We start from the raw sequence: 15,226 nt of genomic DNA on the forward strand, positions 1-15,226 counted from the left end.
TAGGAAGATTAAATTCAGTGTATGCACAGAAAAAACAAATCCATCACTATATTTGAACCACTTATTTTCATAAAAACCAAAGATATGCAGGAAAGATTCTTTGGTTCATCAGGAGTTGGTTCAGAATGAGACTGTAATAATAATATTTTTCATAATCAAGCATTAGTAGAAGAGCTTACAAAGATACCAGATTCAAGTAGACACAATTATGTCTGCAGAGGAGCAGCATAATTGAGAACAGTGCTCTGTGCCATCAAGAGCTAACTGCATTACCTACTGATGAAATCTGCAGCTCTGGGAGGAGTGAAGAGGATGAACATGAGAACCAGCCAAAGCGCGTGGGTGAAGAGGAGAGACAGAGAATAGAGAGGGGATGATGGCCAATTAATGCGTGGCGGGGGAGGAAGGAAGAAGATACCTGTAGGCAGCACTAGGTGAGGAGAACTTTTCACTTTCTTCACAGGGATTATTTTAACGGCAGAAATAGAGCGTGTACATAAAGGGACGCCAACAGCTGCAAACACAAAAGTGTAAATGGCACATCCAAAAAGGGAAGAACAGAGTTTGGGAAGCATGCCACAAAATTTTCTAATGTACTTGGACACACAATAGCAGGAAATTTCAAATACAAAAGCAGTCTAGAGAGCAATGATGCAACCGTTAAAAATATCCCTTCGTTCATCCTAATTCAGGATGTCTGTTTTATGCAGCATACAGAACTGCTTACTACTGAATGGACTAACTGCTGACTGCCATGACACTGCAGGCAAAAAGAATCTGGAAGCATTAGTTTTTAGATGCCATAAAAAAATTTTAGTGTATTCATTTAACTGAGGTACACTACATGCAAAAATAAAAATGTTACATTAAACATTAATACAGTGCAGTTAAAACAAAATAAAGTGAAAAAAACAAGGACTGAAAGATTGAGAGAAGAACATTGAACTAGCAACATAACATGAATTCTGAATTTTATGGCACATATTTTACAAGTTCAGCGACAGAAGGAAGTAAAATGTGAAATAATCTTGAAAATAGTCCCAAGCTAAAGGGTAGCATCTATATAACTATTTCAGAAAAAAAAATCCATCCATATAAACAGTAAACTGAAGAGTTTCTACTGGTCACCATCAGCTAGCACACTAATTATACTAAATGCAGTAACACTGGGAAAAATCATACATAGCACAAAGCAAAATTCTAGCAATTGTTACAAAACTGTTCAAATCAACTGGTACAAAGAGAGGCTGTTGTGAAAAAAAGTTAAAACTACTCAGAGGTGAAGCTCAACAGGACCTGCCAAAATAAACATCTTGTATATCATGACTCTACCAGAAAAATCTGAGTTGTGTTCTTGATTTCTGCAGAGCCAGGATTTTCTCCTTTATAATCTGTTTTCTGCATGTATTAGTTGAAAAATGCTCGATGCCTTCTCACGTTCCATGGCACCTCTCTCAGGCCTGCAACGTCAGGAGTAAGAGGAACAACACTTCTAATACTTTACACATTAATATTGAGCACTGGGTGAGCTTGAGTGAGACACTAATACCAGGGTAGTGTATACACCCCCTCTTGTGGCAGATCTTTCTGATTCCTGGCAAAATTGGAAAGCACAGACTACACCAACCCAAAAAAGGGATCTCAATCAAAAGGATGGTGGAAGAAATCTACATAATTTTTTTCAAGCTTCGGAAAATCATTAGTTTTTCATTTTATAGGATTGTTTTAAGGGGTTTTTTAATAAAGGAGGAATCCCAATCAAATCTTGTTTTCCATGCTTCCCTCTGAGCACTAGAGACTCTATGAATGCAACAGAGCCCAAATCAAACAGCCTGTGGTTTAGGAAACAATCCTAATTCTGTTCTGCTCTGAAACTGAGTGAATTTATCCATCCACAATGCAGTCAAAATACTAACCACTATAAAAAGACATCAAAGGAAAAGAAAGGAAATTAAACCAGCAGAAAAACAATCCCTACAACCACATACTTCCACTCTGCCAAAACAGACACCATCACTATACAAAACTGAATGCTATAAAGCACACTGCAAACCTGCTGATGTTAACATGAAAACTAGTTTGGTTAGATTTTTTTTTAAATCACTTAAATGGTTAGTTCCTGCCCTTTAATCCTGGTCTTAAACCTTCACCCCTAACTGAAGTTAACATAATTCACGCACAGGCACCCACAAACCTGTGCTGTCTCAACACGTTAAGACATTGATTCACAGGTGCTCACAAGTACCACAAGCACTGTACAGCCTTCCTGAAAGAAGCACTAAAAAAATCTACAAAGAGGCAAGTCCAGTCTGCCACTTTTAAGAGACAAAGAACACTTGTTGAGCTAAGAAACGCTGCTGCTATTAGCATGGTGCAGCACAAGGCTTTGCTTGTATCAGTTGCCAAGCAAACTAAATCTGGAAGGCCCTGTACGGTGAATTTATGGGGAAATCAACCACATCACGCAGCTGACATGCAGAGGGAGCTGCAGAGGTGCCTCTGAACTTCTTAACCCACCTTTTTCTTGCCCATTGCTGCTCAGTCCATTGACAACAGTTTTTGTAACATCAATTTCTTCGTGTTCTGCAAGACAAATGGAGAAGCAGCTTTCAAGAAAGATTTTTCAAGTCTGCAACGCCCTCAGCTGATTTGAACAAAACTGGCTCTTGTGAATTCAGAAGAACACAGAAGGCAGTGCTAGAAAGGACCACCAAAGGTCATCTAAAGCTCTATTCCTGAACCATGACAGAAGCAAATCCACCTCTTTCACTGCTGACAAATGTTTGCCTAATGAGTTCTTATAAACTTCCATTATCACCCTAAAGCAACCTGTTCCAGTGCTTCACAGACTGTAAGCTTAGCAGTGCTTAAACCGAATTCTTAGGTCATGGTTTTCTGGACTCTCTTCAGACAATACACATTTTTCTCAAAATGTGATGCCAAAACCAGGACATGATAGTCCAGTTGAGAGTTGCTAAGATACTAAAATCAAGTGGGAATATTATTCCACAGATCCTACATATGGCACTTCAGTATGGCATCTGCTTTGTTTTCCACTCTAATTTGGCCTGTTCCCTGGGCAAGGCCAGAAGTTTCCTTATTCCCAACCAGTCCCCATTTCCTGGTGCCTTGTTTTTCTTTAAACAACTGATTTTTCCCATCCAGATGGCAAACTGCATTCATGTCTACAAAAACATATCAAATTCAGATAATTTTTTCAGGTAATCAGTAATTCTGAAATCTTGTATTCCAAAGTGAAGTAAGCCAAATTCAAACAACAAATGCAAATAATTGCATCAGAAACAGACAGGAATATTGTGAGTAATAAAAAGGAAGGCCAATGAGGACAAGTAGAAAACAACAGAGGCTTACCAGAGCTCATTGTGGCAGAGGGACTTTCCCGTTTCACCTCTGGATTTTGTTTATGTCTGTTTAAAGGAAAAGGCAGAATGATTACATTATGTTTCACTTCAGCCCAGACAGCACTGAGCACAACACTGAACATTCACCACAAGAGTCAAGGTAATAGTCACAGCTTCTTCAAAAAAATTAGTTTCAAATGCCAAATGGATTTGTGTCAAGCACCAGATACATTTTTTTTCTGATAATTATCAGATATTAAAGAGCATTTATACCCAATATAGGTTCTACTTCCAAACTGAAAGACTAATCTTCAATATTAAATTGAAAGATATTGATTAAAGCCTAAGAGTCTATATAGGGCACAGTGCAAGTCTAGCTAGTTTCTAATATATAAAATGTGTCAACTTTTAAAAATATATTAAAAAAATCAAAGTGACACTAAAAGCTTTAAACTAAAACCCTCAACTTAGGGCATTTCCATATTTCAAGGCGATCTATTGCTCAGATCAAAGTTGGTCTCTCCCTTGAAAGATATTACATTACAGAAGAGATGCACTTGTCAAAATGTCTATTAACTCCTGCATCAATCATTTCGAGTCCTGCAATGTTGCTGATATTTTCAGGATCAGACTCCAGTCAGTGAAACTTGAAAATTGGAAGCTTTAATCCTCCTGGGACCAAAGGCTGTGAAATTAACAACCCAAGAGAAAAAATATCAGATGGGGACCAGAAGAGAAAAAAGTCAATTTTCATGGTCATGACTGTCTATGCAGAGCAACTGTGAGGCCTATTTGTACTCACTCCTGTGGGAACTTGATATCTGCAACAAACAAACAGGTTTCAACATCAAAGATGTGGGTATGAATAGCCGAAGAGCAGCATTTCTACAAAACAAGCCCATGTTTGACAAGATCTCTCAACTCTCTAAAGGTCCTAGGCTGAATCAAAAACTCTTGTGTTCCAATCTCTACTTCCCTCTCCAAAAAGGTTAGCACTAAAGAGAGTGAGATCAAATGTAATTTCAGACAATTAATGGCTTCCATAACAAAAACAGAAATAAGTATCTGAAACCATGAAATCACGCAAAATAAGGACGGCAATGAGTGAAGTATAGGGAAAAGCACCCAGAGAAACAAGAAACTAAACAGGAGAGTTAGAGATACTTGTTCTCCTGCTACATGAACTGGAGACAGCAGTGGGACAATTTAAGAGGTAGAAATTCCCTTCAGGAAATTGAATTTGCTCTCTTGCTTCAAGCATCCCCATTCTTAACTAGCATTTGTTTCATACCAGCCAGAATATAATGAGCATGTTCAACAGCCACTCAAAAGGAAAGAAAGTTCAACAAGCAAATATAGTAACAGATGAGTCCATAAAAACCAGCCAATATCTGGGCTCCCCAGCATGCCACCCAAGAACAGCAGCCAACACTTAATTATTTAAATATTTTCTTCCCTAAAATATCCACCCAATTGCAGGTTGGTGAAGGCTCAGCAGGATGCAGCCTGACTCCAAGCCCATCCCAGTAAAACACCGCGTAAAATGGAGGGTGCAATCTAAAACAAATCAACAACAAAAGCTGAGTCCAAATTAAAGGTCTGCTGCCCAAATTTGCCTGCACACACAGTATCTTCTTTTTGTTTCTACTGTTTCATATTAGCAGTTAGTACCCTGAAATAGCAATGGTTGACACAGCCTGAAAACATAGACAAATGTGCTTAACAATAATGGTCTTTCTGATCTCCATACATTTCCATTACAGAAATCTGCCTCAGTGCAAGCAAACCAGAAAGAAATAGCCTAAAATGATAACTTATCCAGCTTATGAAAGTTTATAGCAATATCACACTCTTTTACACACAGAAAATGTTACACTCTAAACTGACTGGTATAAATAGACGTCCCTACATGGGGGCAGGGAGAAAACAACAAGAAGGTGAAGTACTGCAATAAATCTCAACTCAGCTGTAGGATTAGTCCCTCTCTGAAGTGGAGGAGGTTGCTGGTACCCTGAAGTTTTAACTCAACAGTGGCCCTTTCCATGGCCTTCTTGCAAGTCAACACAGTTTCTTCTACTTCAAGCATTTCCAAAAGGTTGCAATGCTTTCCTCTGATATACAAGATAAAAAAAGAGGGGAAAAATTATTTAGTGTATTACCTTTTCAGGAGAGAAAGAAGATTTACTCATTCTCATGTCAGGGAAAAGGCAGGGCCCACTACTGCTGCAATTCCAGAACAACACATGTCCCCTACCTCAATGGCACTATCTGTATGATTAAACTCATGACCACGTGCTTTAGTCTTTTTAAACAGCCATTTGTTTAGAAAGAGTGACATCACAATTGCCATAAAACTCTGGTTTCAGTCATGTCTTTTTGATTCTAGAGTCTTGACATTGCTTACAGTGTGAAGTACTGGCCCTCACCACAATAAGAAAATAATTTAGCAAAGAATTCACAAAAAAACCAACCAACCAAACAAACCAACCAGGCACAATTATTTAGCATTAATAGAAAAAATTGCTTTTTCCAAAAAGTTGATTTAAGGCTAAAAAATAAAGTGATAATTAAAGAAGATTGCTAAAATGGAAAATGTGTACAAACTCATTAGAACTAGATGCAGAAAAATTACTTTTCCACATATCCCCACACTTACTAGTAATTATGGAATTCAATTAAAATAAGAAACATCCAGTGTTCACTTACTGTGAAATTAATCCTCACCCTTCAAGCACTCCAACACATGCTTAATGTAAGCTTCCATACACAGAATGGATTCAGCACCCTCAGGATGATGGTATCCAAACCTGAGCCCTTGAGCTGGTCTAACTCCAGAAACTGATTTTGATCAGTTGAGAATCTGCATATAGACTTGCTGTATGCAAGTAGAATTAACTCCTGTTTAGATGTTTCAAGAACCTGCTTTCGCACATTTTAGCATCAGAGCTACAGTTATTCTACCTGTCTTCCATACACATAACCCAAACCATGTCCTGTTTGGCCCATCTCAGTCCTAAGGCTGCTCTTGGGACCATACAGACCAGCCAGATTGCACATCTGGCTCCATAGCCCCAGTATAGCAAAGTGTTGACCCTGTAACAAGTGGGAAGGTACATGAACGTTTGGATGCAACATCCTTAGAGCAGTCTGTCAGGTTAGACAAACAGGCTGTCCCTGGGAGCAGTTGGGTCTGGAAACATTTGCTGCTCCCAGTGTCCCTCAAGAGCTTCCTGTAGACATGGCCAAGCCATTCCTGTAGACACGCATTCAAGTATGCACAGCAGCACTTCAGCAGGGAGCCTTTCAAAGGGAACCAGGACTGAGGTCCCTCATGTCAGTGTTAAAAAGGGAAATCCATATTGACAGATCAGGCTAAGGAAAAAACAAAATTAAAATACTAAAAAAGTACTCCAAAACAAACCCCCTTGTCTCCTTCCTCTGGTTAGAACTCCCTGCTCCAACCAGCTAACCAGTGGGTCCTTGCCAGGCTGGAACTAGTGCCTTTACTGCAGTGTGACAAACATAGCAACAAAGGCTTCAAAGCTGCAGACATTCAAAACACAATGAAAGGTAATGAATTCCTCAGGGCATAAGCCAGCAGCTGTAACCCTGAACATGCCAATGTCCATATGTAACATCCACCAACTCCTTGTCAGTTCAGTCCTACTGCTAGACGGATGTTTAATGTTTCCTTCCTCCCTTTCACCCTCAGCACATTTCTTCCAAGGATGCAGTTCCTTCCCTACTTGGTGTGGAAAAGAGAGCAGTGTGTTCAGAAGCCTATTTAGGAGGAATGCAGATAAGTGGCAACTACTTCTGTTCAGTGTGTCTGGATTATCTCATATGCGCTAAAGATTTGAGTATTCCCCCTGCAATGGCAGGGGGTAACAAACAGCTCATTAATAGTTCTGAGCAAGGACACACGCTCTTAAGTCACTGGTATCTCATCTAAGAGTTGCAGGCGGTGGTTATTTTTGGTGGTCTAATGCCAGTGTGGGGAAAAGCAACTTCCTTTCATTTCTTCTCTTGTTATTATTGACAGCTCTGATGACTCAAGTAGGATTTTAAAACAATTGCTAAATATGAGATGAACATTCAAAACTTACTGGGCTGGTCCCTCCTATTCCTGAGATTTAGATTCCTGCTTTATTTTCTCAGTTTTGAATTTTTCACATTTTCAAGGTTTTCTCTCTCTATACATGACCTTTACATGTTTTGTGGCTGCATTTAAATGACATATCAAATTCTTATTCATATTAATATAATCTAGGAGTTGAGGTTTTCAGAAAAACAGTAAGCTTTCAGACTTAAAGAATAATTAACAATCACAAAACTTACTTTTTACCACTCAGGTCTTAGACATCACTGGCAGCACTGACTTGTTTCACTTCTGGCTCAGACCCTTTCTCAGAATGCCACCAGTCTCCCTGACCCAAAGGCTCTGCTCAATGAGCCATGACAGCAACATGGAGTCCTGAATGTGGAAAAATGGCTGCACTGCAAAAAGTGCCTCCTACCAGCAGGTTCCTCTGCCTGAAGAAGCGTGCTGGAAAGCACATCTCCTCTGCACTTCTTACTTTGCATCACATAACATGTGGCAAGAAAAAAAAACCTGGAACATACAAACCAGCCCCAGATTAATGCAGGCAATCAGCTCTCTCCAAGTATCATTATTCTTTTATTCTGAAATACTGAAATATGTTGCCTTTTATTTTTATTTTAAGGGTTAAAGACAGCTTGTCATTCCTTCAGAAGACATTATGCTCCTAAGAATAAATGTCATGAAACAACCATGAGTAAGCAAGCCGTGCACACAGAGGAATCATACCAATTCTGTACAAGACAGCAGCCCCCTCATGGTCTTCAGCAAGTGCTAAGACAGCAGAGAGAGAGCACTGAAAGATCACTAAATGAAACAAATGGCAGCATTAAACACCAGCTTGGATAAGGTGCTCTTACAAATAATGGAACTTACAGCTACTACAATAAAACAACACAGCACATTTCATATGCAGTATCACTTCTTTTTTTTTTTTCCTTAAATATAGAGTATGTTTTTTTCCTTTCTTATGGGCAAATTAAGTTATCTGGGGCATATGTGCCAGTTTTTGGGCAATGTAAGAGGAATGTACCTCTCAATAATAAAAGTCAAACAAGAAATGTAAACTAGGAGATGAGACTTTCAGAATTCAGAGATGCTTTTGGACTAAATCATCTTACAGTCATCAACTTCACAGTAAACAAAGTTTATCTGCAGCCTGAGTTAACCCAGTTCAAGGTCACCACTCTTGGAGCAGAGGACAGAAAAGGATCTCCTGGGTCAACAAGCCTACTCCCAGGCTATTGCAGGCAACTATATTGTGTCATACAATACTGTGCAGGAATACTTCACATTCCAGCTTAAAACTGGTAAGGTTTCCCACCTCCACTGCTCCTTGTGGAAGCCTGCTCCAGAACTCACTCCTCTTATGGCTTGAAAGTTGTTTCTAATTTGCAACCTAAATTAAATTCATGAACAGCTACAGCTAAATTGTTTTGCACCAACCCAGTATTTCTGTTCAAATTAACTCTTTCTCCTTGCGCTTACCCCCATCCATGCATTTTTAGAAAGCAATTGCACCTGAGTCTTTCTTTTGCAGGCCCATAAACAAGCATTTCCAAAAAAATTGGTTGGCATGTTGTCACCCATCTCATTAAAATCTGGCAAAGACTGTAAAGGTCAGCAGGCCAGAGTCTAAATTCCATTTAACGTCACAGAAACAGAGAACAAAGCCGACATACCCAGCAGCTAAAACGCAGGGTTTAAAACGTAAATCAGCCTTTTGTCCATTCTGGTCTGTCTACTAAAATGAATTCCATGACTAGTGCTAGTTCAGACAGTGATTTTACATGTATAGGAACATCCCTGCAAACAAATGGACTGAAATAATTTCACACCAGCCACGGAACCTTCCCTAAGTGACACTGACATACACCTGGAGGGCTGTGGGGATGAAAGGTGGCTCCTGCTTGAGCCATCACGGTGCCGTTCCACTACAGACTCAGGGCTTGAAAAACAGCCATCCAGAGGGGGTTTTGGCCCAGAGCAGACACAGTGCATCACCGGTTCCCTCTGGATAAGTTAGCTGCTTACATCTGTCACCTTACAGTCAAAAACATCTCTTCTCATGGCAATATATTCTAAATGCACTCTAACTGGGCATTTGACTTCCTCCTGAGTCTGTCATGACTGCCCTCTGTCTTTAGTATTTATGGCTGAGATCATGGTGACAGTGGCTCTGCCCATGTATCACGGGTATCTGCTGAAGAAACAAATGCCTTTCTGCCACACCCATATGCCCAAGCAGCTCACATGAACATTTTGAAACTCCAGAAAGAAAAATACATTTTCTAGGCTATTTGAAGTAAAATCTCACATTTATCTTAGCCAGAGACACAAAGTACAGCATTTGAGAGCAGCAGAAGCTGAGATTTGTGTTCAGCTTTATCTGTGATATGTATGCTGACACCTCATAGATGGAAGCACTACATAAACAAACCCATGTACATCCTGTACAAGGGACTCGGTGGCCTCAGTTCTCAGGCTGCCAGCTCCAGAGGGACAGCGGTAAATGACTTAACAGCACAACCTGGCACTGTTGAGGACACTTAACTGTGATTCATACAGGAATTGGGGGAGCGAGCATGTAACTACTGAAACTGGGATTTATTTAGAGTAAGGGGTATCTAATTCAATGATACCCAATTTACCTTTGTGGCAAAAGAAAAATCTTTCAGACAATCTGCCACACTCAGCCAAGAGGATGCTGGTTTTATGCCTCAGCTGGAAGAAATGGAAGATTCATTGAGTTCAAGCTGTTGTGAGACTACTTGTTAGAGCTGTGCAGCTGGGATGCTCTGGGTACTGCACTTAACTCTCTGTACACCTCTGACATGGGGCCACTTGTGTCTCTGTGGAACAATTGTTGTAAATAAACAGACACAAATTCCAGAAGACCTAATTATGTATAACAATAGATCCATTCAGCTGACTGCAGGATTGCGGGACACAAACACTGCATTGCATTTACTACAGTGAATGGCATTCTATAAATACGATCAATTAGATCATCTAAACAACATCCAGCAGCTTCCCTTGCATGATTTTGTATAACAAAGACTACAAAGGCTCTCTTCACCTCTGTCACACACTATCAAACAGTGAAGTAGTAAATAAGAGGAAGCTGCATTAAGTAGAAATACTAATTAAAGATTGTCAAGTGTTACAAAGTTCAAATCCAGTTTACAAACATTTCACAAAAATGGGGATAGAGAGAATATTCTGATGCACCTCTGACATATAAAACAGATACTTTAATGCTACAGACCACCCTATAACATCCCAGACATCTGCGATTCCCAGCTGTCCAAGGCAGAAGAATTGCACAGGCATTAATGAGTGTTCACTGTGGCAACCACACCAAACACTAATTTTCAATTATGACCTCTTCCAGCATTAGCTGTTCTGAAGCTTTGCACAAACACTGGCTAAGCAACAGCTAACACTTTTCAAGGTGTATAGGTGACAGTCCTATTTTACACAGAGATGGAAGATTTGGGCCTCTATTCTATGCAACACTGGAAATCAGCTGAGCTGGCATAGTGTAACAGGGTATTACAGGTACAGGTATCACAGGTAGTTCTTTTATAGTTTCAGAGTAAACAAAATCAGTTTGAGAGTTGGTCTCATTTACACACAACTACAACAATCCTCAGGGAACCATGTAAACCTAAGTCTAACCAATGCACATGGGGAACCAGGCATACAACACACCTCTGACAACCCTAGGGATGCAAGCTGAAATGACACAGGGTCATTTTCCTTAGTCTTTGTCAACCTGGAAGCATTCCTACACTAGAAAAATTGCCTGGGAACCGATTTGTCTGCCTGGACATGAGACACAATATGGTTTCAGCAAAAGTCACAAGGCTGGTCACTGTCACGTATCCAAGGCCAGACAGCAAAGCTGCGCCTGCCAGGGAATTCAGGCAGGAGTGCTGGCTTGGTAGCTGCCTTCTGGACTGTGCTGCTTCTAAAGTCACCTGCACACCAGAATGAAGAACACAGTAACTGTTTCTGTACTCACTACTGAAAACCAGTGGGTGAAGCAACTGTCAAACATTCCAAGTGTCTCCAGAAATAGAAGAAAGTTACATTCCCGAAGCCAGTCCTCATCTTCACTTCTCTCTGACTCCCTCCAGCCTCAGGTGACCGAATCCACATATTGCTGAGAACTCCATATCCAGTCTCTTCATTTCCTTTTAGTAATAGCCTCAGAATCAGCCTTCAGGAACTGCTTTCACTCTCTCTTTCCCATAAAAATAATTAGGAGAAAGATCCAATCGCAAATGCTAAGGAAGCAAGGACATGCCCATTTCTCTTAATGAGAACACAAATCCATGTAATGACTACCTTGATATCACCAATCAGCAGCTGGAAATACCTATCCAAATGAAAGCAGCACTCTGAAAAGCAGTGTGCACTGCCTCACCAGACCTACCCGCTCAGTGCACATTAGCATATGCCAGTGCCAAGTAAAGTCCTGGGAGTTCAGCTCATAACAGCTGTAGGAGAGCTAGATTTGACTAACTTTGACTACAACCCCTACCAGTGTCCTTACCTTGATTCAGGCTTTTCAGTCAGTGGTGCCATTATCCTAGTCTCTTGATTTCACTCTGATATGAAAGAGTTAAAGAAACCTTTCACTGTGTTCCTCAGGCTGCTGAGTTGTAACAAGAAATCTGTGGAGGCATCTCTCACTCTCTCTGGCACCCTTATATACTTTGCTCCTCCTACTGCTGTGCTTTAATTAGCCAGCTGGTTCTTAGTCACTCCATCTTGTCACTAGGCTTGCTCACCAACAGCCACCCCCACCCAGCCTGCCTGTCACTGCCCTGCCACTGTCATCATGAAGGACACTGACTCTTCCTGCAGCTCTGGAGCTGGGGAAGGGAAAGAGAAAAAGGTTGGAGGTGACACTCCATGGTAGCTTTGGTACAGGATGCACTTCAGAAGAGAAGTGGAAGACAGACCTTGCAGAGATATTAAAGTACTTGAAAAAACACTTCTCTCTCTTTGTTTTCCGTTTTTTTTTTTAACCAGACAACATCTGCTTTTCAAGGAAGGAAAATTGTCATTAGCACTAGACATGGCAGGTCCTATTTCAAGGAGTAAGAGCTGAAGGGGCAGCTAAAGTTTCTGCACTTGGCAGTTGAGATTTGTAGCATAAATACCTGACATGACACAAGGGGAAACTAACTGCTTGTATGGCTATTACACATTATATGCCCACTCCGTGGGCATCATAACAGGCATCAAAGAAGTTTCTGAGCCACAAGCTGTACTAAGGCGTCCCTAGAGTGGAGTGTCCCACCACAGTGCAGCTTGGCTTCCCTTTAGGCAACCTAAGACTCACATAGGAGTGGAGATAGTGCCAGCTTTTAGGAGAGCCAGGACTCGGCAGCCTGTTGGTGAGGAAGGTGAGTTACAACACAGAATCACCCTTACTTTCACAGCAAATGTCTATAAAACAAACCACTGGGACTAAGAATTCCTCAACTCACACCTGGAAGGTTGGTAGCTTAATAGTGGAAATAATTTGGAGAACCCCAAGTCTCTTAGTACTGTACTTATCAGCACTGCTGGCTTTCATTACTGACAGTCCTGAGTGTCTCTGCAGCCTGTCTCTGGATTTTGGTTCTTCAAATGTGCATGTACAGGCATTGATCTGCTGCCAAACTCACAGATTGATAAAATGTACTGAAAATTATTGCAAGACAAACATCTCAGCATTCAAACAACACCTAGAAAGCAACACTGATGGCAAGAGTTACTGACTGCAGAAGGGCTTAGGGCAAACTTTGTAGGTCAAAACTTACTCTAACTTCTGACACTTTCACTGAAATGCTAGCAAAGGACACAGAACAAAGGTCTCCAAAGACCTACACACATAAACCCATACTGATGCACTGTGAAATGCCAACTGAGGTTCAGTCAGCAACACAAGTTCTCCTTTTCCCTCCTCAATAAATCTTTTAGCATCCCAATACTTACCTCCCACCAAATGACAAATTTAATTTTTAACCAAAATAGGCACAATTCTAATCAGATATATTGACTAAGGGTCCAGAAGAAGCTGGAAAATTGCTCTATTTTACTTAATTTAAGACCAATCCCAAACCTCAGTGTGAAAATGCCACTGGTACTTCTAATTAGAGTAAACAAAGAGCCCCAGAGCCCACATTTATTATCACATCCCAGAGACCAGTGTTGGAGAGCTTGAAACTGGGGTTTTGATTTAATTTTCCGCAGCAGATACCAAATGCTGTTAGCAAAATTCAGGTCTGAATCTACATTTAGATTCTAGTCCCTTTACAAGTCAGGTGTATTTGGTTTGGGTAGAGGAGGAAGACAGTTACTTCAGACATATCAACAGTCAGAATAAAGGATGATGGAAAACAGTATGTTTTGAGTGGTCAGACTCACCTCTTTAAAAAACAAAAAAAAACCCCAAACAACACACCAAAAAAACCCCACCAAAACCTCACCCCATGTTGTTCTCAAAAACAAACCAGAAAAGCCAACAAGGAACTCCCACATTGTCCAAAGTAAGCTGTGCGGTTATCAGCTCCAATTACTAGAAACACACAACAGTACGCATCAGGAGACCCCGCTCACAACCCAACGACAATCTCAAGTCTGTTGGGGACCCCAGACCACATGAGAGCATGTCAGTTGGAAGCCCTGCGTGCTGTGTAACAGGTGGTCATAAATAAGTCCCTGATAGTTTGTCTTCAAGTAATAAAAATGACCATGACTAAAACAACCACATTGTAAAAACTACAGCTAGTGAACAAAAGCATGAGACCTAGGGAGAGGCAAAGAAGGGAAGGATCCAGAAGACAGCTCAGGTCCAAAGGATGGTCAGGTCAAGGATGGGGTTCAAAACATCTCTGATCCTTGCAGAAAGCAGCTTAAAGAACCTTCAAACAGCCTGGCAAGGAGGGAGAAGTTTCTGCTACTTGGATGGAAAACTGAATTTTCACAGACTTTGCTAATCCACTTGGGTGAAGGGCAGCACACTTTGCATGGCTGCAGGGCCACAGAGCTTGGCCATTTCCAACCTTGAGTGCAGAATAAAAAGCATTATGAAAATGTTGCTGTTCTACCATCAACCCACAGAACTAGTGTAATGTCACTGCAATTCTGGTACCTACTGCTGCACAAGCGCTGCTGTATTTTTCCCCATAATAACCATGTCTTTGTGAAAGATAACTTCACCATAACAGCTGAAGGAAATAGCAAGAGGGACAAAACAACTGGAGCAACAAAGGAAGCCATTGGCATAACAGAAGCAGATTCCAGTTTTAGGATATTCTGGACCACTTCTTAGTAGCCACTGAACAAGCCTGCTTTCACTGGAGGGACTAATTGTTCCAGTTATAAGCTACCCTGGAAAGTTATGCTGCGAAATCCATACAGTTTTTCTGTTTTAATAGATGTCCCACAGCCATACTATGCCCCCCAATATGCCACAGGACTAGGCTTTCCAGCCACCAGAAGAGGCTGGAGGTCCTGTGATGTGCAGTTTAGAAAAGGATGTATTTTTGACAGATCTGGTTGATGCTAAACAAAAGTGATTGAGGTTACTTCATTCTGCAAATGGTGGGGGAAGGCAAGCAAACTTACACCATGCTCATGCTTTTAGTTCAGCTCTGGAGTTTGAATTGCAAAACACAACTCAGTCAAAGTAACATGTTTCTGCTACAGTTCCACCCAGCACTGTCAATGAGCACAAACTCATTGACCCAACATCCCCATCCTG

At 40.9% G+C, this 15,226-nt stretch overlaps 1 protein-coding gene across 11 annotated transcripts in view; it reads right to left on the reverse strand.

Annotated features, from left to right (window-relative positions):
* The window catches only part of SORBS1 (sorbin and SH3 domain containing 1), a 77,844-nt gene extending 65,682 nt beyond the window's left edge, over positions 1 to 12,162 (reverse strand). For 7 of the 11 annotated variants that reach the window (XM_071564118.1, XM_071564115.1, XM_071564113.1 and 4 more), the window contains exons 1-3: positions 12,023 to 12,162; positions 3,373 to 3,428; positions 2,518 to 2,583 (exon numbers count right to left, since the gene is read on the reverse strand). In XM_071564118.1, the coding sequence (XP_071420219.1) occupies positions 2,518 to 2,583; positions 3,373 to 3,428; positions 12,023 to 12,054 (154 nt within the window). In that variant the 5' untranslated portion in view covers positions 12,055 to 12,162. Of the gene's footprint in view, positions 1 to 418; positions 515 to 2,517; positions 2,584 to 3,372; positions 3,429 to 12,022 lie in introns of all 11 variants that reach the window. The other 4 variants (XM_071564119.1, XM_071564117.1, XM_071564109.1 and 1 more) reach the window with 1 other exon arrangement.
* Between the last annotated feature and the right edge of the window lie 3,064 nt (positions 12,163 to 15,226).

This window comes from Pithys albifrons, chromosome 9, assembly GCF_047495875.1.
Source record: "Pithys albifrons albifrons isolate INPA30051 chromosome 9, PitAlb_v1, whole genome shotgun sequence".
Classification (NCBI taxonomy): Eukaryota; Metazoa; Chordata; class Aves; order Passeriformes; family Thamnophilidae; genus Pithys; species Pithys albifrons.